Consider the following 23,056-nt stretch of genomic DNA (forward strand, 5'->3'; position numbering starts at 1 on the left):
CGAGCAGCGTGGTGGAATATGCTCCAAACCTTCTCCTCAAAGGGAGAGGAGGCCTTTAGCCCAGCAGTGGGAAAATTAACAGGCTGCTAATGCAAAAAAAAATGGATATAATTAGTTTAGTGGAATGGTGTTCTATTATATCTAAAGGTATATAATTCAAGAATGCTCCGTAGTGCATAATATAGCAGTGCTATTAGCAAATCACATTTTGTAAATCAAAAGCTTGTTTATCTGTTGATAAACGCAATATTATGAATACCAATATGAAATATGTTAAAAGAGTCAAAGCTCATTAGACACAAGCAACTTACCAGTATTCTTGTGCCGTTTAATTATTTAATGAGCCAGTGTACAACTTTAATTATAGATACAATTGATTTATTATAAATATCATCAACATATATTCTATATATATAGGTCACATTATCATAATAGGTCATATAATTCTATATGAGATTATTTTAAACATGAACAGCAGATATAATAAGAATGATGTTACTCCATTTTTGGCCGTCTGTAGTTATAGCAGTTGATTAATACAATAAAGCGTGACATTACATACTAACAAAATTAATACTGACTTTTTGTTAATAGAATAAATAAATATTATTATAAATGCTCATAAAATGGGAAAATTAGTAAACTAACAGCCTGTAAATGTTAGATTGCTGGTCTAAGGCCTTTTCTTCTCTTTGAAGAATCCAATCCAATCGAACACTCTGCTCTAACACTGGTTCCCGTATACACATGACACATGAAAATTAATTATACTTGCTAATTGTTAGCTATCTTCTCTCTCAACATTCCTCGGCTTCGGTTCTCGTTGACCTATCGGTGATTTTGGAAGACCTATCGCTTTAGCCATCAAAGTTCTAGAAAGTGGTCCACCCTTTTAGACCATCTCATTTCGACCATCCAGGGCGGCGAATTCGATCTATTCTTGATCTTGTTAAAATCGACTATGACGCTTTGTGATGGTTCGATTAACGGGTTTTTTTGGACAAAGTATATTTTTTTGTGCAGTGGGTCCGTGTTAAGTCGAGAAATCAGCACGAAGTTTATTTTTCTCTAGTCAACATAATAATTTTACACTCCCTTAAATTCTGTGTCGGTAGCGGCACCCAACGCATATCTGCGTCTCTCTCACTAATTGGTTACTCGGGCCTCTGAATCCAATTAGAATGGCGCGAAACGGGCCTTCCTGAATTTATTATGCAGCTCTTGTTTAGTTTGCTGGCCACTTTAATTGAAACCTAGTGCGTAAATCGTCTGACCAGCTAATAATTAGCTTTAAAACATTTTAATTTATTGTATCTGGATTGGTAGTTATTATAGAAATTGCCTAGTAAACACCTAGCAATAAAATTTAATTTTAATATTTCCAAAAGCAAACTTCACAAATTGTCTTCTTAATACATAATATAAAAAAAACGAAAGAAATATTGTAATGTTAGATGTACTGGCTAGAATAATTAACATATATTTTATTGTAAATGGAGATCATCAATCTATTAACCAAGTATTAAAAAAATCTAACAAATTATACCTTTAAAAGGTTATACTGCCATCTACCATTCAATAGACTCACTATATATTTAATCCAATATAAAACCCTATAAGCGCCATCTATTAGTCGGTAGAAATTATAATCATGTAGCGTAGTAAATATTTAAAAAAAAAACAGTGGTTAATTATAATGTGATATATGTCAATGAATTGACAAACTAAAATTACAATATGTAAAACCCAATATTTCCAATACTTTAAATCAAACTTTGCTTAAAGGCTTTATACCAACACAACGCATATTATCCACCACTGTCATGAACGAGAAATTCACTGTTTAAAAAAAAGAAACAAAAATGACATCTATAAATGTCAAAGTCTTGTTTATTTTCAAGTTTTTAATTTTTATATAGTTACGACTTGACTTTACTTTTCAGTCACATTTCGATTCCTTCAACGTTCAGTACTTACAAGCAATCTATAACTTTATGAATAAAAAATCGTATATTTGCATAGTTGCAATTAATTAGTTAAACCATTTTTGCCTATTCTTTACTACACCTATCTCGAAATAGCAAAAATGTAATAAGTATTTTTTTTAAAGCTATAACGTGATGTTACAAGCAATAATCCTTAATAACCAATATGTTGACTTTGAATTTCTTGTGTGTTACAGGAGTTTCGTAGACCTTGCGACTTTGGCAATGCACCGACGACATGAGATGGAAGTCAGAATCAATGTTTTTGTTGATAAATGTGACCATGCGATACAAAATATAAAAAATCTAAAAATGCAGGTATTTTGAAAAACTTAATCATATCTTAATAATGTTCTTGTAAATAAGCGAAGACTACTAAATACGAATTATTTACCGAGATTCGATATAATTAATAGTATATATTTTGTATTTTAGGCTCAAGGTTTTGTAGGAACCCTTAACTGTGACCCTGCAGAACTAAAAGATCGGTTTTTAAGCTGTATGAAACAGTTAGATGAATATACATATCTCCTAACAGACTTTAATCTTGCAATAAGTAAACTTGGTAAGTTATTTATGTTTTTTTTTTTAAAGTGTAAATGAAATTTAGAAAACGCAACTATTTGTTTACACCTATTATCTTTATAATATATTAGTTTTCTCATATTTCTCAATTTTAATCTCTTCCGAATCAAATATGAGTACATGAGAATATTCATTAATATATACAAAGTGTAATGATTCTGACTGTACAAACATTCATTCCTTATATCAAATCAAATAAAAAATTAACACAGGCTTTGACTGACAAAAGCAACTCAAGAGGTGTTTTTTGTCAGTTTGTAAGTATTTACAATTTTAGCATAATAAAGAAAAATATTACAATTTTTTTTTTCTTAATAAAAACTTTACATTTTTAATTAGTATTTAGTAGTAGACCCATTAATTAATTAATGCATATATTAAAAAATAATAATATTGTAATTAGGCCAGTGGCGTAGCTAGGTGGGTTAGGGCCCCGGTGCATAGAAAAAGAATTTGGCCGTCGCCCCCACTTTAACGTATATTGGCATTCAAAATTATAGATAGTAAAAAGAATAGGATACAGGATACAGTGAGTTGAACATATTGTTAGTAAATTAAATCCATACTTCATCTCTATTCAAAGCTCTTTTCATAGCTTAGGTTAAAGGGCCCCCAGAGCTCAGGGGCCCTGGTGCACTGCACCACCTGGCCCTAAGATAGCTACGCCACTGAATTAGGCACATTATTGAATGTGAGATATCAGATATGTAGTATTAATTGATGTCCATAAGCATAATTATGTATCTATTTGTATCACTAAATAAGAATTATTTACATTATGACCATAATTATATAGAAATAAAAACTAAAAATATTTACTGTACAAAACATGGAATGGTGGCAAGAAATGTAGCAACCTTACCCCATTGAATTGACAGTCTCCTCGTCACCGTTTTCCGAACCAGTAGTAGTGTTTAATTTGACCATCAATAAGAAAGTGTAATGCTTCTATATTGAATAAAGGAATTTGAGTTTGAGTTTGAGTTCACCAGTGGAGGCAATTTAAGATATTAGTGTTATTTATTATACATATATACACAGTTTTCTATGTGTTTGTACACAAGTTTTCATTCCTTGTCCCCAAAGGATTTTTTTTTTGCCATTGGAAACTTTAATTTGCTTATATAGTTATGTTTACTGAGTCCATCAGTTTTTTTTATAATCTAATGACGGTATTTTATACCAATTAAGTTAATCAGAACATTTTTTATTACAGATACAACAAATACTAGCAATTACACCCCAGTGCATGATGTCTCAAACCCTTCTCAATTACCTCAACCACATGTCGGAACATTTAATTTAATAGATGCATTGAGTGAACCAACACCTTCAACGTCTAAAGATCACCCAGTGTCATGTTGTAATCAATATCCATCAGAAAAACCGCATCGTAAGAAAATACCAAAGGAGGATCAGCTTTTGATAGCGTTCTCGAGTTCGTCATGTTCATCGGAAAGTGTTCCAATGTCCAGAAGTGAGAAGGAAGTGCAATGTCAAATAACAGAAGAAACAAAGAGACTTACCTTGGATGGTAAGATGTTTCTATTTTTTATGATGTTATCCTCCTTACCGATTTAACATTGATAGCCCTTGTATACGAACACAAGCCAAGCTAGCTAACTTTATGATTCCAATGCATATTTATGTAATTACTGATACATATACTGGTATTGATTTAGCTGTGAAAGAAAGAGCTACTTTGGTATTTACAATATTAGCTTAGATTCCTTAGGTTCTTTTATTATTCAGTGTAATTATATGTTATATAACTCTGTCATTTTTTTTTTCATTTTAGACTCAGGCCCAGCTTTTGATGACTGCAAGTTGCCAGCACAGGCCTTACTCCAAATTGATAATGTGTATTCGGCAACAATCATGCATGTAGATGGTGTATCTTTCTGGGTTATAGCCGATGATGTTGATGATGTGTGCAAGTAAGTGATGAAAAAATAATGCTAGCTAGGTATTGAAGGTTGAGCTGTAAACAGCAGGTACTTTAACTTATTTACTTGTTAATATATATATGATACTTTTAATAAATGAACAGGTTGTGGGTTTTCGGACATATTTCTCAAAGGCCGGCAACGCCCCTGCAAGCACCCCAATGTTGCATCATAGAACCAAATCATAGAACTATTAGATGTAACCAATAATTTGAAGATTTATTCTGTCACTACTTCTAAATTATATTGTATTTAGGTTTTAGGTGTGAGTTGGAAGATATTCTAAAAATTTTTTGTATGACATATAGGAGCTCTTAATTACTTTCATTATCTCTGTCTCCCTCTCACTTTATTTTCTCCCATTTTCTCTATATGTCTCTCTTCATTGACGGTTACTAATGTAACAACAAAACGTTCGATTTATTATTATTAATTACGTAATTATATGTATTATATTATAATTATTTATATAATTACGCTATTCCCTGGAGTCACCACTTGCGCCAACTTTTTTTCCTTTAAAATTTGTACACGTCCATATTTTAGAAACATTAATAAATTTGTTTATTTTCCGCGTTGGAGCCTTATGGTGTTAGTAAATATTTTGCTATAGTAATATTTGTTTATTACAGACTGATGATACAAATGACGAGCTATTACAAGGAGAATACGATACAAATGAACCTAGACGAGCTGATGTCGCTCACATACTGCACGTACTATGCGCACGACAGTGACTGCTATTACCGGGGTCTCTTTATAAGACTCAGTGACGTAAGTTATATTTATGTACACTAGTGATCGAGACAGCCCAGCGGTTAGAACACGTTTAACTTAATTTAAGTGCTTAATTTTCCGTTTATAATGCATCTCGTTGTCGGTGAAGAAAAGCATCGTAAATAAACCTACATCTTCCCTACTAATATGTTGAACAACCACATTAGAGCGGTCGTGTATAAACTCCAAATCAATCCTAAAAGGAAAAGAGGACCTAGCAGTCCATAGCTATCGACTAACTATTGTTGAACAAACAATGCATATCTGGATGAACGTAACGAACGTTGAACTTATTTTATTATTGGCATAAAATGTGTATGCACAAGTAAAAAATCTGAAACTTTAATTTAAAAATCAATCGTATTAGTAATCTTTTACACTGATTTCCATTTTTTTTTTGTTTTAAATCACATATTTTTTTTTTTACAAATAAAATTAATTGAAAATAATCATAACATATTTTAATTAATATAAACATATTCAATGATATGTCGCTAATTAATGAAATCAATAAATAACAATAATGTCGGACCCAGGAGGATATGAGTATCGCGGAGGTGTTCCTGGTGGACACGGGGGAGACAAGAAGCGCCCCCATCACCACGATACAGCCGCTCGCTCCGAGGTTCTGCAAGAAGCCACCCTTCGCGCGGTGCTGCCATCTAGCGGGGGTTTGTGTTATTTTTTTATATTGTTTTTTTTCCTGGCCAGTTACACCGAAACTAATGAGACTCACAGCCCGTAACCAGACTGACTACGGGTAGTCAGGATGAATACCAGTACTACTTTACGCCATCTATCTTTTACCGATTTTCGTCCTGCTGCATTTAGGTACAACATGAGATTATTTATTCAAACAACTTAACTGAAAACTCATTTAAAACATTTACGTCATGCCAAGTAATGTCCGTACCAAATAATTCATCTTCTGTTTTAAGGGCTTTTAACCTTATAAATTAGGGGTCGAACCGGGGTATATGAAATTCTCACCTACTAAAACCACTGCGATAGCCGTCTTCTGCACATATCGAAGAGGTTGTATCGTGTTGATGAGCTCTCTTCAAGTAGCGAATGTCATTTCTTCCCTTCGCCCTCCTCGGTACTGTATACAACAGCGAAAGCCCACCCCGTCTGCAGTCCTCTTCATTGTCGTCTGATAAAGGACACGCAAGACTCACAGTTCATGCGTCTACGGCTCCAGGGTGACACCCTATCTTTTAACTCCCGGCGTCCGGGCTGTTGGAGCCGAAATGACGTCATCGTCGTCACCGTCTTAAAGAATCGGCCATTTCCCAATTCCGCTTAGCTTTCTCCTTCTGGACCGTGACGGTCTCACGGAGGTATACTACGTCCCTCCGAATCTCTACGGGGCATCGCTGACACGAGTACTCGTAGGGATAGGTCTGGTCCAAGTTCGCAGACCAGGATCTGCCTGCGAGGCAACACTTATCTGTCCTAACTCAGCACTAATATTGTGTTAACAGGTAGATTTACTGGGCTACCGGAGCAAAGAATTGTTGGAGAAACAGGAGATGTACATTAAGGACTTCATGGGGAAGCCATGCAGTATCAAAATAGATGACAAGTAAGTTATACAGGTTGATTAAAAAAAACTACATCATCTAAACTTGAGAACGTCGGAGGTCTTTTAGATGTAACTGTAGTAAATTTTATTATAAAAAGCAGTGTAGTCTCTTCTAAAGTTCTAACTAAACGTTTATTTTTGAGCCGACATGTTTCAATGGATACAACTCATGCAACCTAATCCAAGATGATGATTTAAATTCGGCCAAGTACCACTAAGTTTTTATGTATTTATAATTCATGTCTTAGAGAGTAGTGAAAGGGAACTTCGTGAGAGACCTGCACGTTTCTATGTATCCACCAATCCCCCTTGGAACAATGTAGAATAAAAAAAATTATGCAATGTCTCAATACCTGCCCCCATGCAGGTTTATTTATTTATTTATTTATTGGAAAAGTTACACCATCAATTTATCACTAAGCACTTAAAATTAATATCTGACTTGGGTAACATACAAAGTGATACGTCTTTAAAGGTGTAAACAACATTGACCTTCAAAAATATGGTGGCAAGTGGCAAAATCTTATAAACCAAGTATCGGTTTTCTTTCTTAACTTCACCGTCGAACTCGAGATGAATTATAAATACGAATTGAGAACATGATTCTGTGGTGATTCAACCGTGTTTGATTTGACTCAAAATCATCGTTTTGATTTTTCGTCTTGACGTTGAATAGTAAACTTCAAATATTCTTGAGATGAGAGAAGCAATACGACGCGTTTAGTGGATGTTTTTTTCTTATAATTATTTTCAGTTCATCGGAATCTCTGGACGTGTATGTGATCCTTCCTTCGGGCGAGACGCTCAATGACTTGTTAGTGGAAGAAGGACTGGCGTTAAGAAGTAAATATGATTTATTACTAATAATAACTTGATTAGAAGCCCCAATTCGTTTGCTTAAAGAACTTTCAGTGGAATGCAAAAGAATTACGACCTCATTAAATGCTATTTCTATTTTTAATAAGATTAAAATAAAAAAAAAAAATTGTTGTAAATTGTTAAAGTTTAGGCATTTATATACTAGTGCTTACGTCGTTGGTCTAATCGGATCTTGACTTGTTCAAACCTCAGGACGATCGAAACAACATTATTCTTCTGTCAATATATTAAAATAATTAGTAAGTTTGCAGTGCAAACACTCACAAGTCACACAGTTCTTAACGATAAAAAATTTAGCAAAAGCAATTTTGCTCCTTTATGTTATGAAATGTTAGATACTTCAATAAAAGCCATTATTTACAGTTGACAAATCAAACGTCTCAACCGAGGGTTCAGCGGCAGCTAGGTGTCTCTCAGAATTACAAGATGAAAACTTCGACATCACGCAGTGTCCAGAATATGATGACCCATTGGTGGCAGTCACGGTAGGATACTCGAAGCATAATGACAATATCGATATTTAAATATAACTTAAGTCAAATCGTATTTAAAACAAATCAAATGAAATCGTTCAAAATAGATGGTAATAAAAACGCGCATGAAATTCTGCATTTGAATCTATATCTATGGATCTATTTGTCTATCCAATGGCATTGGTAAGAATTTACTACGAATATTGTACTGCCAAAAAGTGCTTAGTCTTATTGTGATCCGGTTTGAAGGATCAGTGACCCAGTGTAACAAGCCTCGTGCGCATAACAACTTAGGTTCCAAGGTTGGTGGTGCGTGGGCGATGTGAGGGACGATTAATATTTATTACATTGCCAATAATTATGGTCGGTGGCGATGTGGTGGTGATGAGTGACTTACCAAGAGGATATGTGCATATGTCTTATAAATAGATAGTTAAAACAAAGTAAACTCAACAGTACAGTCACGGTGAGTTTATTTATGAGAAATTGGAAATACCTCGAATATAATATTTCAGGGATACCACAATCGAGACGAAATGGACATCTGCAAACATTACAAGGGCGGACCGGATAAGACTTGTTTTAAAGGAGCGCGCTGTACAAAGAGGCACGTCCTGAAACATCCAGGTAGACACGGTTAAATTACTTTTATAGAACTCACTAAAGAGCCCACTTGAAATAAATTAAAACTTTATATTTCAGAACATCAAATCTAAATAAATTATAAATTTAATCAATAAAAGTAAGTTTAAGTGTTGCTATTTAAATTGTTAACTTTTCTGGAAAATACTCAAATTTAACGTTTGGTTAATAGTTTGCTTGCAACAGTGGCTGGCCTCTTTCATCATCATAGTCGTCATCAAATTTTATCTAAAATTAATAAAACAAATTACGAACGACCACTTTGTTTGTTCTCCCGACCACTGAAGTCTGCTCCCAGTCCATAGACATCGGCGTTGCTATGTGTATGTAAACATACCCCACATCATCTTACATAGCAATACTTTGACTGTAGACGGAATGACTATTCAGTGATAATAAAGATAAATAACCACAGTGAAGATCTGTTTGTATGTCCAGAGGGCTGGACGTTGGACCGGGTGCCGGTGGCGGCGCAGTGCGAGCCGCCGCCGCTGCCGGCGCCCGGCACGTGGCTGCGCGTCTACGTCACGCACGTCGCGCACTTCAACCGCTTCTACGTGCACTTCCTGACGGATAAGAAATCTGGTTCGTTGGACTCATTCGCTCGCTCATCGCCGTTACCAAAATCCGAACTCACTAAACGTATGCCTTGAAAGGAAGATTTAAGACGTCGTTGTCTTCACGTGTCGAATGTTTTTCTGCAGTGAAGAGCGTGACGAAAAAAACTGCAAACCACAGATTTAGAATACGCTAAAGTAACCGTCATGAGAAGCTATAAATTTTGTAAACAAGTGTTCAGGAGTTCACAACATTTGGACCAACCAAATGAATTTGTTTAAGATTTAATAAATTATTAAGTAACAAATATTAATTAACATATATTATTTAAGAATAATTGTTCGTCAGATTCATAAGTAAAATTAACAATAACAACCAGATCCGCGATATATGCAAAGCAATGAAACAAACTCGTACGCATTCGAAACTCGAATGACGCGTTTATTTCAAAATGGCGTCCCGATAGTTTACAATCCCTACGACGGACGCGTTCCGGTACCAAAAAACACAAACGATAGCGCTTTGCGTCGTTAAAATATGATCAGACTAAATTAAATAGGTTGTTACTTTCATATAACCCGTCTATATTTCATGTCGATTGAATATGGTCAATTTATTATTATCTCGCAGTATAAAATGTTTACTTAGTAAAAGATGTTTGTTTACATAATTTATAGCTTCTCGTGACGGGTACTTTAGATAATTACGGTGACGTCACCCCAGCCATACTTGAACAGTACAATAAATGATTTTTAAATTAATTACAGCTAATTGAGCATCAAAGAAAAAAAAAACAAAACTAAACATACTCTATGCATTTAGGCTTTTACATACTATTGAAACCATATTAATAACACCGGTTCGGAATGTAGATTCTCAGTAATTATTCTTATCCAACATTTAAAATAAAAAGTTAGTTAAACAACTATGCATGTATTATATAATGCCTGAAAGTCAACAAGTGTTAACTTCACGCTTTTTTATCATCTATATAATCTTGCGTTGAATTATATATTTATTAATGTTTTTTGTATAAATTATTTCAATTTATAAATCGGCAAAGTTAAAAATATCTGTGGAATTTTATTATAGAAATGAATACCTTGTCCCAAGGAGGATTTATTGACTTTGCGGAGTCGGAAACTTGGCGTTATATGCTTATCCTTACGTTTCGTGTACAATAAACATACAATGATTATTGCTGATTCTATCAAAGTTATCAATGATACTGTGAATTTATATAACATTGTCGTATATATTATGACGCAACTGCGAGTATTTTTACTTTGTTAGAAACATCCCGAAAAGAGATCTTTAGCTCTGAGATTATAAATAGACTGTACAGCTCTTTTTTGTAAAATAAAATAAAAGTAGCGTTATCCCAAAGTAATATGTCAAATATCAAAATTACTTAACGATGGTAGGTAACATCTCCATTGACTAGATTTACTACCCAGAAGAGTTTATACAGTTTATAAGGACACAAATACATGAACACAAACGAAAGTAGTAGCGTGTCAAGCTTGTGCACAGCCCAAACTTCGAGCACGCTGTATCTAGCCTACTCTAAATCTGTACTCCAAAGCTTAACAAGAAAGGAATATATGTACGTTTAATTTTTTAATAAATATATTTTTTAATTGTCAATCAATTAACTTATTGTAGGAAATGAAACAGTCCCAAGCTTCGGAGTGGTCCTCCCGCCAACTAACCTGGAAGCTTTAATTCTTGACATGAACTCTCCGGCCACTAGAATGATGTACAAGCCTCTAAAGGTAAGAAATGTACCACACCCGTGTTATCTTAGATTTTAATATATATAGTCATTTACCATTGCAGTCGTTTAGTACATTTTCAATTTTAACTGTCAAAGTATAATCATATATATGACTGATACAGTATGACTCTATTTAAAGTGCCCAATAGCTTTCAACGACCTCACTTACTTAATATATATAATTAAATAATTAATTAAATTTAATAGTCCCATAAACACAAGTAATGTTAGTAGCGTAACTACAAGCACAAGGAACATAACATCTTAGCTCCCAAGGTTTGTGGCGATTTCTGATGTAAGTAATGGTTAATAATTTTGACATCGCCATGTCTATGGGCGGTGGTGATTGCTTAACACTTAGGTGGCCCAACTGCACGAATATTATATAAAATAAAATTTAAAAAAAAATTTAAGGCCTATGTAATGTCTGATATCTATAATAAAACGATTCATACAAATACAGAACTATGTATTATTCAAAATTGTTTGATTAATATATGAATGAGGAGTAAAACAAGTGTGGTACCATCCAGATGATCCCAGCACCGGGCGAGCTGGTGGCGGCGCTGTATCCGCTGGACGAACAGTGGTACCGGGCGAGGGTCGTCTCCTCCACTCGCGCCGACCAGAACGTAGAGGTACGACTAATTCAGTTCTATGACACGTATAATGTATGTTTGCTCCTATCCGATTGATTTGGAACGCAATGTCACAAAACTTATTTGGGGGACTTTTAAGGCCGCCTGAACGACTGCATCATCCTTGGCAATGCTTTGAAGGTGGATTAATTCTCCAGAGGTCCGCTTGAGGTACTTATAGATGTGCTTAGCGGAAAATCGGTTTGTTGTGGAGTAGTAATATTTAAAATTTTATCTTAAACATAAATGTTGCATGAAATAATACTTCTTTATTATTTATATAAGAATTATTTTCGTACAGTCTTTAATAATATTTAAATAAAAAATAAAAATAGCTATTTTACAAATCACTACCATGTGGAATGGTGGTAAGAATGCTAGCAGCATTCCTATGTTGAATCGCAATTCTGATCCTAATCCTAAAAAATGAACCAGCCCTACTCTTGTCACGAGTAGAGGCAATGAGGCGATGTTATGACATGACATATATTTTATGACCTTTAATTAATATTTTTGCACTGGTCCAACCGTATCAACTGTAAATGGAACATAATTAGGAATAATAGACGAATATTCGCTTCAGCTTTTTCCGCGGCAATTCCGGCGTCAAACACTGTTTCCCTGATATGAAACGGGGCCAGCTTATCAACGGATACAGCGTGACACTAGAGCCCGTTCTCGTTCTCAACGAAACAATGCCAGGCCATCAAGTCCTTGTATCGTCAGGACTAATTGCACGAAGGATTCCAAGAGCAGGAACAGCTCAATAAGAGAGCTGTGGTGGAATGGCAAATGGACAGGAATGACCGGTATCAAACGATCTGTTCAACACCTCCAGGTAATTTACATAGACTACGGCAACGTGGTGTGGGTGAAGGAGGACGCGATCCGCGAGCTGGAGCCGCGCTTCTGGTCGCTGGAGGCGCAGGCCGGCCGCTGCGCGCTCGCCGGCGTGGAGGCGCGGACGGCCAACTCGCGCCACTGGGCCGCCGCCAAGGCCGCGCTCTCCGCGCTCATACAGGAGCGCCGCCTGCAGGCGCACGTCGTGTGAGTGCGCGCTTGTATTTACGATGGCTGACTCTGAGGCTAATTTGGGGGATTCTTTCTTTCCTTAATATTTTTTTTTTATATTCCATAACACCGGGGAGAGACCAGACGTACAAAGAAGTTAGGCTTTTATGATTGTTTGAGATTGACGACTAGTAGTCATTATTTGTAATAATTTAAACTGCCATCGTAAATAGCATATTTATGACGCCTAAATATATATATATATATATTTTTCTTATCCATACGGACCAAACCCATAGACACATAACCCATTCCTTCCAATCCAATTCTTCCTCTACTAAAAAATGTATCTCAAAAAAAAGGTAGAAAAAAATTCGAATTGCTACAAAATTAAAAAAAAGTGTCTTTAGAAGTGACTTTAAAATTACATATTATGTATTTGTTAACAGGGCGAGAGATTATGATGAGGTTACCGTGGAACTATTCGACGAGAACGGTTTTAGCATAGCTGAGCAACTAGCGGCCGGGGAACTGGTGAACTTGACGGAATACTCGGTGGTGGACGACACGGATGTCAAACAAAAGCTAGTGTTGCCATAACTTGCAATTGTTAAACAGTAAGAAACTTGTGATTTAGTTGAATAAGCCGAAGAGAATTATTTTAAATAGAAATGAATATTTGTTTATATTTTATCTGTACATGCTCTACGCAGGATTTATATCGATTGGTATTTTTTTTTTAATTTCATAAATACTTTCTTAATATTCCTATAGTTAACAAAAAAGGTTACCTTCCATTAAACTTATATTTAATGTGTTTACAGTTTGATTTGAAAATGTTATTGTTAACCATTTCTGTTATGTATTTAACTTCTTGGTTTGATACTCGAAATCGAATCCTAAAGGATGTAATAGAAAAGTAACCAATAAGGTTGTATTACATAAAATATTTTTTAACGATATAAGATATTAACTGTGATAGAGTGTTTAAGTGATTTTGGTAAAAAATATCTATAAATATCATGGATAAAGCATGTTATAAGACTGAGTTAAGTCCATTTTATTCATTACTAGTAGCTCTTACCTGCCGCGTGGCAAAAAGGAGGAAGGATTACCCCAATTCAAAAATGTATTAGCATATCTACCGAAGATTCCGCGACGATTGCTCATTGTCTCATACCGATACAATACAAAACAAAAGATATAAATTAAAAAAGATAGGCAAAGATATAGAAACCTCAAAGGAGATTCGGTTCGTCCATTTTTTTATTAGAAAATGACGTCAACACGTTTGAAATACATCGCAGGAATGTGCGAAGCGAATCAGCTCGCAACTTTTGGCGAAATCGTAGATGCAAAATTGCATCTCACTTTTTTGTTTCAACCAAAACTCCTTCATTAATACGAAACCATCTAACACATTTTGTTAAAAACCAAAGTGTTACATTAAGTTTAAAACATAAATGAGTAAGTGTTATTTTGTCTATTATACTTTAATATAAAGTACTGAGTACATAAAAAAAAATCTTAATTAACTCTCAATCTCATTTAAGAAATATTTCATATTATATATAAAATGTAGTATTGTTTTCTTTTTCCGTCATGATTGATTTGGTATTCGAAAAAAGAAGATACCAACATAAATCTGATAATGCTGGTAAAGCTGATAGTGTCTAAGAAGTTTTCTGTTATAATTTGTTTTAGTCGGTCTTTGTTTTTGTTTTTCATAATAAAATTTTATTTAGAAAGCTTGATTGTAAACCTTGAACCTAAATATATATTATACCATCTCTGATATCAATACCATTGTCTTAAAATCATATACATTCTTATGGAGCATATTATTATGTATTTCTTAATAATATTTAAGATTTAATATTTACCTCGTTCCTCGCATAGGCATTTATTTTTAAGATATTTTTAAACATTGTTGTTTTTTTATACGCTCTCTGTTTTGTATATGTTATTTGCATTTAGGCAAAGGAATAGCCGATGGATCCAGTTAGATGAACTGGGTTTGGTCTTCTGTAATAAGAACTTAATTCGCAAGAGATTTGTTAAAAAATACAAACAAAATAGATAATAATTATTCGTTTAATTATATAATAATAAAGAGAACACACTTACATATTTATAAATATGATGAAGTTTTTTTTAAATTTTTCAACATGTATCCGAGGAAAACCATTAATATTTATACGAATTTATTACAAGTGTACTTAATTTGTACACTTTTATCAGCACGAGTAATAACTGAAAATAGCAAGTAACATTGACAGTAAAATGAATCTGAACCGGAAATCAAGTGCCCAAAATCAACCTCACGAGCTGATTAGTGAAGAAATATGTGTATCCATTACCATACATTAGAGCAGCCTTATAAAATGGCTCACCACCAACACTATACCTCCTTGTGAAGAGAGTAGACTTCTGTCCAGCTATAGGTCACTTTTTCGGCAGCAACTTTTTAGTATTCTTTTATATAGGCACTGTATTATCTTATGCTAATTATTGAAAAGACGCGAAGAACTTACAAAAATTTATATTACGTTGTAAAGAGTAATGGCTAGATGGTGCCGTTTATTTAATACTCAATCTCTAACCCAATTTGGTGGGCATTAAAAATCTTGATATAATTTTGAATTTATACATGCTTTATGTACCTACACTAATTAACTTATTATTTTGTACTATGAGTCATGGAAAGGGCATTGTTTAAATCTCTTAAAATCACCAAAGTTTCGAGATTTTATAAATGTAGGTACGTGACTCTTAGATAAGAGGAGAATAAATAATTTCAAAGTACATAATCGATTATAAATAAGTCCGTCGCTGAAGTGTATCCACAGATTTCCGTTTCGAATATTTTTAGGAATAGAACACTTAAGAATCAGCATCAATATAACAACGCATAAAAAAATCGCCGACCTGACGGTTTTGATTTTTGCTGCAATCATATTTACATGTTAAATCATTTATCAGAAATATAAAGGTTGGAATGGTTTTTGATCTTAGAAAATTGTATTATTATGAGCAATGTAAATTTTATGTATAATATCACATAAATGGTTCAAAGCAAGTATTTTTCTTAGTTATAATCTAACTGTAACTCTTGTTATTGCTATATCGGCAAGTGTTTTAACCATATTAATAATCACCACATAATCCTTTAAATATGGCCATTACAGTTTATACTGATTGAATAAATAAACATTTTATTTTATATTTAATACTTTTATTTTAAATAAGAAATACAATTTGTGAATACAAATACTTAATAAAATTTTATTAAACAATCCTCTTAGCCTCTCTTAAGGCACATTAAACTGATTGATAATAACTAAGACACTTATTTATTTTAATTAAAAAAATGTTTATCACCACACAGTTGAACGCTAAATTATAGTATAGGAAAATATCAATAAAATATATTTGTAAAACGATAAAATCCCAATAATTATTCATAAATAACTTCTGTAAGATACAATAAACTATCATTTAAGACATCAATATAAAGCAGAATTCTATTACAAATATTAAATAAACAATTTATATATGATTTGAGATTTATTTAATAACAAGATGATTCCTTTATAGTGATATCAACATTGAACACAGATGTTTAACAGTATGAGCATTACAAACATCTCCAAGAATTTTATAAATATTGATTTATATTTGTCTGAAATAAACAAACAACTATGTAACTATATGATTAAAATTGATTATTTACAATGTATCTACTGTAATATAAATTTGTTTGATGACTAGATATAAGCCACTGCCAAGCCAAATACAGCATGCATAGCAATATTTTGGAAAAAACATATCTTAAAACTAGCACACTTATGCCAATGATTATCAAAATATTAAATATTAGTTATCTGTAACAAACAACTTTGGTATTTCTGATTCTAGCCTAATAACTCTCACAGTTGACGTCAAGCGCCAATCGTCGTATACTTGAGATTTCTTTGGGGAATATGACTCTGGAGGATTAAAGGTACTGTAGTATGATATTAATTCGTGAGACTGATCTCCGTCTAGATCTGCAATGACTAAAGACTTTTCTTGATACTCTAAATCAGGTTGACATGTTGGTAATGGTGTTCCGGCATCAATAGAACCACGAACACAAATTTGTACAATATCAGTTTGGCTCACATTTACATGGACATATGTTTGAAGGTTATCAAATGATACCAAAACAATCCTCTCCGAAATATCATGTGCTGTGAAATTTGCATATTTGATAAAAGATGAAATAGAAGCAACATTTATCGTTGGTCGGTAATAAAAGATATCATATGTATTCTTTGGGCTTTGGTTTTGTACATTGTATCTTACTTCATCAATTTTAAGTGCACCCTTTGCTAAGTGTGCACTGTTCCACTGTCATAATTTCAAGACAAAACCCCTAATAGAGTTTGCAAAGGCAAATGAACTTGGCTTCATGGCATATACGTGATTTGCAGAATACTCCCAACTTACATTTGTTGTTCCATTTTTCTCAAGCAATAATTTTAGATTAACTCTACATGAGTTAGGACAGTCCCCGGAATTTTCAACAATAAGTTTCCCAGGCCCATTTGTATATATTTCCCAATTATTTGCGCTGCTCATACTCTTTTTTAAGCTGATGTTTACCCTCTTTGAAACCATAGATATGGGAACTGAATGGTTTGTTGACTGATCTAGCTTCAATAGCTTTCTATATAGCCAGGGATATGTTATCTGCCGAACAGCTTCAGATGTTCCATTTTTGCAAAGATATGTGATACCATCAGACTCTGTCAAGAGTTTGATCACTAGACAATCATGAACGGTCATTGGATCGCCGATGATATTACCTGTTGCTCCAGATATTATCAACAATGAATTATGATTGGCATTGGGATACATGGTGGCGACAGTCAGAAGGTCATAGACCTTATCCTTGTCCATATCTTTTATTACTATTGGAAAATCAATTGCTGCAATATCACTGAATATTTTACCTTGTTTAAGTATATACCAATAGTATGTCCCTGACAAGGGGTTGAGAGCAGCAAGCAGTCCCTCTGAACCTGACACAATGCAATCTTTCTGCTTATCGCGATTTACATCAATAAGATGACAGTCTATTTCAGTTGGAATTCTAGTTTCTCTTGTATACCAGCCGACTTTACCAGTGTTACCTACAATCAATAAAACTCCATTCACATTGTCATTATTGTTTTTTTCCTCTTTCATATGATTACCGCGATATATGAATATAAGATTTTTTGTATTAGGTATAGCTCCGTCTACGACCTGAACCGCTCCGGACAACTCTATTTCGTCGTAGGGAATCTCCCAGCTCGTAGTTTTATCTTGCCACTCATTATTAATACAACTGCCGACGTCGGAGCACGGGATACCCCAAAGAAATATTATTATGGTAAAGACGCAAACAAATATTGATGCGATAAATGCGCAGCGTCGTGAAAAAGACATTTTATTTGACATATCGGATTGTAAGAAGCTTACATTATCCATAGTGCTTTCTACTGTTTTTTCATTTGAATTGTACTCATCCATATCACTCATACTGTAATTCTTTGACGACTGCAATCCACTATTGTAATCCAAATTATTACAGCTATCCGAAGCCTGGATGCGTACGGCATTTTCTAACTTCTGATCATCTTCAGATTCTGAATCCGACAGTAATTGCTTGAGAGGTGCATAGTTACCGCCATTACCATTTGCTGACATGGCTTGTAATGAATAGTTTAAAAAGAATGCCTTACATTTCTTAGTTTGAGAAAAATGTTTCAAAAATACTTAAGATATAAATAAAATCAATATTCAATAACAAGTCACGCCGGTTGACATTTGGAGACTTTGGTCTTTGTCTTTGAATCTTTGATCATAAACCCTAATCCATAGATAAAGAATACTCTACGATAACTAAAGTCTCCAAATACGATAAATAATCGTTGCTATCTATGTTATATCAATAAAAATATCGCTGTTTTATTTGAAAGTATAACATCATATTCAGCGTTTTTAAGTAAATATTATTAAACAATATAATTTAACGAATAATATAGCCATAGCAACGCGTGGCTGGGTATTTTAATTTAATATGTATTTTTAAATGACTTTCTAACAAAATTAGAAGCGGTAGCAAATTGTAAATGTTACACTGCTGGGTTAAGGCCTCCATCCCATTGATGGAGAAGGCTTGCAGTTGAAGTGTTAGTAATATCGGCACTGATTAATGATAGTATACTCCATTTCTGGGTGAAAGTGTTGTACGAACTGGGCATAGCTTATACAGCTGGCCCAGTGCGGATTAAAGGCGATTGGAGTTTGCTGATGTGAACAACATGCTTCAGACTTTTTATCTCACGTTTTGCTTTACCGTTAAAGCCAGCGATAAATTAGGATTTTTTTTAATTAAAAGTAAATTTTGTCCATATTTATAACTTCGAAAAGTTGAGTTGTGTGCTGTGGAATCGAGCTCTTCTGTTGTATACTGTAGTCTGGACCATACATATATATATATCCACACGGGAGTATAGCTGATTTTTAATAATTTAAATATTTAGCATATATAACAATTCAACTTCAATCCGTAGTCATATAATATGATTAAACAAGGATTTTTATAACAAGATGAATTTCAGGCGACTGGAACTGCAATTTCTTTGTTTTAAATATAACCCGGCTTCGCACGAGTGCAATGCTCATACTAGATATTCTACAGAATGTCTGTATACAACGTTCACATTTTTTCAGTCATTAGACAATACAAACCGCTATGTCCCTGCATATTAAATCTGAATCACTCTATTTAATAAAAAAAAACCGCATAGAATTCCGTTGCGTCTTTTAAAAATCTAAGCATACTCAGAGACAGACAGACAGCGGTAAGCGACTTTGTTTTATACTATGTAATGATTAAACTAAACTTAAATTACAGAAGCACACTAAAAGATTATGTTCAATTTTTGAATGCAGTGGCAAAAAAAGTCGCATAACAGTTCAGAATATTAGGTTAGGGCTATCTTTATCTTTCTCTATTTTCTCTTTATGTTGAAGATGTTTCAGTTTTTCTTTCAGGTCTCTAAAGTAGAAATTCTATATCTGCACTAATACTAATTAGTAATCAACTAACATTATAAAGGTAAAAATTGTTTATTTGTGTGTAGAGGTCTCGGTTGTCTGCTATATGGTATAAATTATGTAATATAAATTTATTCGTGCGAAACCGGAGCGGGTCGGTTTAGTATACTCCATTTCCGGGTGAATAAAACAACAAATTAAAGGCCGAATGTATATTTTTTGTATATAAATTATTTGCATTTCTTTTCATACATAAATCTACGAATAAACACATCCTTCTATTATGTCACACTTAATTACTTGGTGTTTAATTTCTTACAGAAATGGTATAAAAATAAGTATGTTGATAAACAATTTTTATATTAATTTAACATATTGCCTCAAAATAAAACAAATGCATGTTATTTGAGGCTGACACCAATCACTTTTCACACTGTATTATACATATTAATTTTGCGCTAACAAAATATTTGTGAAGCTTAAAATTTATCTGAGATTATTTAAGGTACATGTTTTATTCTAGATTAGTGAACATCACTAGCCAAATCCCTAGACTACACTAAGCAACCATTACATGGTATACATTTTGAATTATTAAGATTTTACTACACTAATTACAATTCAAAAATAAATAGGAAAAACAAAACAATTAATATTTACATATTCAGCCTCAAAATATCTGTTATAAGTAATCATGACTTTGTATTCAAATGTTTTGATGGCACATATTGATATTACTGTGTTTCAGACGATTATTATTATTAGGAGCAATTTTCCTCAACTTATTAGTTCTAATTTTTATTTTATGTAACTAGTTAAACATATTTTTTAAATAAAACTTCGAAACTGAAACTATTTTAAGATTTACTTTAATAATTTATTCACTTTGCAGTATGATTATCTTAAATAGGAACAAAACAAAATATTGTGTAAGTGTCAGTAATTAGCCTATTATTTTAGTCGAGAAATAAATAATAAAATATAGCTCTACAAAATAGTGTGATGATTTCTTAATATAATGGACAAGATTAGGCATTTATGAATATTTGCTTAATCAAACAAACATATTGTTTCAATAATATTACTACTGACTGAATTTTATGTGGCGATTTACACTTGATTTCATAGATGCTCAAAGAATTCAGTCTTGCATTACATTCAAAACATCTATATATACAGATTAGACAGTAGACACACTTAAAAAACATCTGCGTAAATATTTCACTAAATACCATAGTTGAGTCCCATATTCAATACTTATAAATAATACAGAAGTTACAATTTAACTATTAGAAAATAAATGATTGTTAGTCAGTTTTATAAAGGAGCCTGCCCTTTATGTCTAGCATCCTGTACTAGCTTATAACAATAATGTACATTTGTACAATTAACATAAATTAATGTTATGTGACTATACTCAGTGTTTAGTTTATTGCAATTAATATTTGTATAGTCCATATTATTTCCATTATATATTTGCTCTAATACCCTAATATCTTCACTAGGCATCGTAATGACGCGATTGGACTACATAAAGACTAAAGAACAGATCCAAACGTTAGATTGAGTATGGATATTCGCCGAGATAGTCTATTAGAGTGGAGGGGAGAGGCAAAAGCCTGTGCTTGGGGGCACACCAAAGTTTCGGTGTGAGTGGGTTTGAGTCTAGGGCCTTGTGAAGCGCAAGGCGAGCTGCATGAAGTAGAGTCGGTGGTGATTTCTTAAGAGGAACTTTGAGAAGGACTGGCGAGTGTGGGCATCCCTCACGGTCCACCCAAACTGTGCCCGCTGGTCCTCGTTCGCCGACTCGAGTGTAATGCTGCACGAGTTCCACGACGCAACGAAACCGGGGCATATACCTGGCAAGTGGCCGGTCACAGTCTAACCTATAAAAAAGAAAAACAAATTTAGTTCATGTGACTATTTAGTTAAAAGCTCGTAATATTAAAATTGTATTGCATCCCTTGTTGACAGAATTACGTCAATGCATATGTTATGACATATTTTATTAGGTCAAGTTATTTAACCCAGAAAAATCACCATACTCGGAAGAACAATGACACACTTTCAATGAGTATATAAGAAAATAAATTAATAATGAATCAATTTATTATCTAATACTTCCAAGTTGTTTCATAAACAATAATTACTCTGAATGGAATTTACTTGTAAGGGATTTCACAAAAACTGACTCACTGCTTTGTTGTGCAAGCTTTATGTGGAATTGGTTTAAATAGGTTTATAATTTTCATCTTAAAATTATTTTTAATGAGAACCATTGTATTTCATGTTTATTAACTATTAATTGGACGTAAAATTGAATACTGTCGAATATTGGTTCAATTTTTACATAAAATAAATGTAAGCTCTTTTCATACATTTTCCTCAAATATTTCAAAATTATTCTGTAGTAGCGAAAACAATTGCCGGGCGCCGAGATTAAGCTTCATTGTACAGTATTTAGATTAGATAATGTCATGATAACATGAATAATGTTGTCTGATTATGCACAACTACTTTTGTGTGATGATTTTACTACTGTTCATACTTAAGAAAAATAGTATCACTATAATAATGACATACATGACAAAGAAATAGTATTATTATGCATGGTGTATTATCACATGTGATAGAAAGTTATAAAACAGCTTGGTAGAGTACCTTTGTCTAGAAAATGCCTATCCACTCTTGATTTTAAGTTTGTCTTGATATTTATTCAATAATTAAAGCACAAATATTATCAGTAACATCATTGCAAAGAATATTAAGATATTATAATTGAAAGTCATGATAAAAAGAGAACGCTTACCTAAAGAATCCCTGCTCATAATGTAGCCGGACAGATGTTGGTCCTCTTTCTGTTTGTACAGACAGTGAGAATATGAAATTTCTGTCACCGGAATCTCTTATCACAAAGGCACCAACACTTGCGTCTTTAAGTAAATTTCGAGCACCCTAGAATGATAGAAAGAAAATTTATTAATACACAATTGACATAAAAGTCTGCTCAAAGAATGAATCACTGTAATATTATAATCATTTACATTCATTTAGAGAATGATAATCACAAATAACTTTTCTATTTGATCTAAACTATTTCTTAATTTT

The 23,056-nt window shown here is 33.4% G+C and overlaps 3 protein-coding genes across 5 annotated transcripts in view; 1 reads left to right on the forward strand and 2 right to left on the reverse strand.

Annotated features, from left to right (window-relative positions):
* Positions 1–1,929: 1,929 nt before the first annotated feature.
* LOC125066045 lies at positions 1,930–16,081 on the forward strand. Of its 2 annotated transcripts, none has more exons than XM_047673937.1 (16): positions 1,930–2,088; positions 2,183–2,303; positions 2,421–2,550; positions 3,787–4,104; positions 4,369–4,507; positions 5,149–5,290; positions 5,830–5,964; positions 6,778–6,878; positions 7,633–7,721; positions 8,121–8,242; positions 8,746–8,857; positions 9,293–9,457; positions 11,096–11,205; positions 11,741–11,845; positions 12,684–12,892; positions 13,306–16,081. In XM_047673937.1, coding segments are annotated over exons 1-16 (2,151 nt in total). In that variant the 5' UTR covers positions 1,930–2,086; the 3' UTR covers positions 13,457–16,081. The 2 variants fall into 2 exon arrangements, with proteins under 2 accessions (XP_047529893.1, XP_047529894.1); XM_047673938.1 differs by having other exon boundaries at positions 9,311–9,457.
* A 1,028-nt stretch (positions 16,082–17,109) lies between these two features.
* On the reverse strand, positions 17,110–18,709 carry LOC125066046 (protein FAM234A). The gene has a single exon (XM_047673939.1). It carries the CDS (start codon positions 18,590–18,592, stop codon positions 17,252–17,254), a length of 1,341 nt encoding a protein of 446 aa, XP_047529895.1. The 5' UTR covers positions 18,593–18,709; the 3' UTR covers positions 17,110–17,251.
* Positions 18,710–20,145: 1,436 nt separating this feature from the next.
* The window catches only part of LOC125066047 (suppressor of cytokine signaling 2-like), a 33,601-nt gene continuing 30,690 nt past the window's right edge, over positions 20,146–23,056 (reverse strand). For both annotated transcript variants that reach the window (XM_047673942.1, XM_047673940.1), the window contains exons 3-4: positions 22,758–22,903; positions 20,146–21,834 (exon numbers count right to left, since the gene is read on the reverse strand). In XM_047673942.1, the coding sequence (XP_047529898.1) occupies positions 21,507–21,834; positions 22,758–22,903 (474 nt within the window). In that variant the 3' untranslated portion in view covers positions 20,146–21,506. The remainder of the gene's footprint in view (positions 21,835–22,757; positions 22,904–23,056) is intronic.

The sequence above is a fragment of the Vanessa atalanta genome, chromosome 8 (genome assembly GCF_905147765.1).
Source record: "Vanessa atalanta chromosome 8, ilVanAtal1.2, whole genome shotgun sequence".
NCBI classification, from domain to species: Eukaryota; Metazoa; Arthropoda; class Insecta; order Lepidoptera; family Nymphalidae; genus Vanessa; species Vanessa atalanta.

Bases quoted from the DNA above. Each gene is read 5' to 3' on its own strand.
- LOC125066045 (XM_047673937.1), top strand. The intron at 9,458-11,095 runs GTTCGTTGGACT...AACTTATTGTAG, and splicing joins CCTGACGGATAAGAAATCTG to GAAATGAAACAGTCCCAAGC. The intron at 11,846-12,683 runs GTACGACTAATT...CAACACCTCCAG, and splicing joins GCGCCGACCAGAACGTAGAG to GTAATTTACATAGACTACGG.
- LOC125066046 (XM_047673939.1), bottom strand. From the start codon at position 18,592: ATGTCAGCAAATGGTAATGGCGGTAACTATGCACCTCTCAAGCAATTA.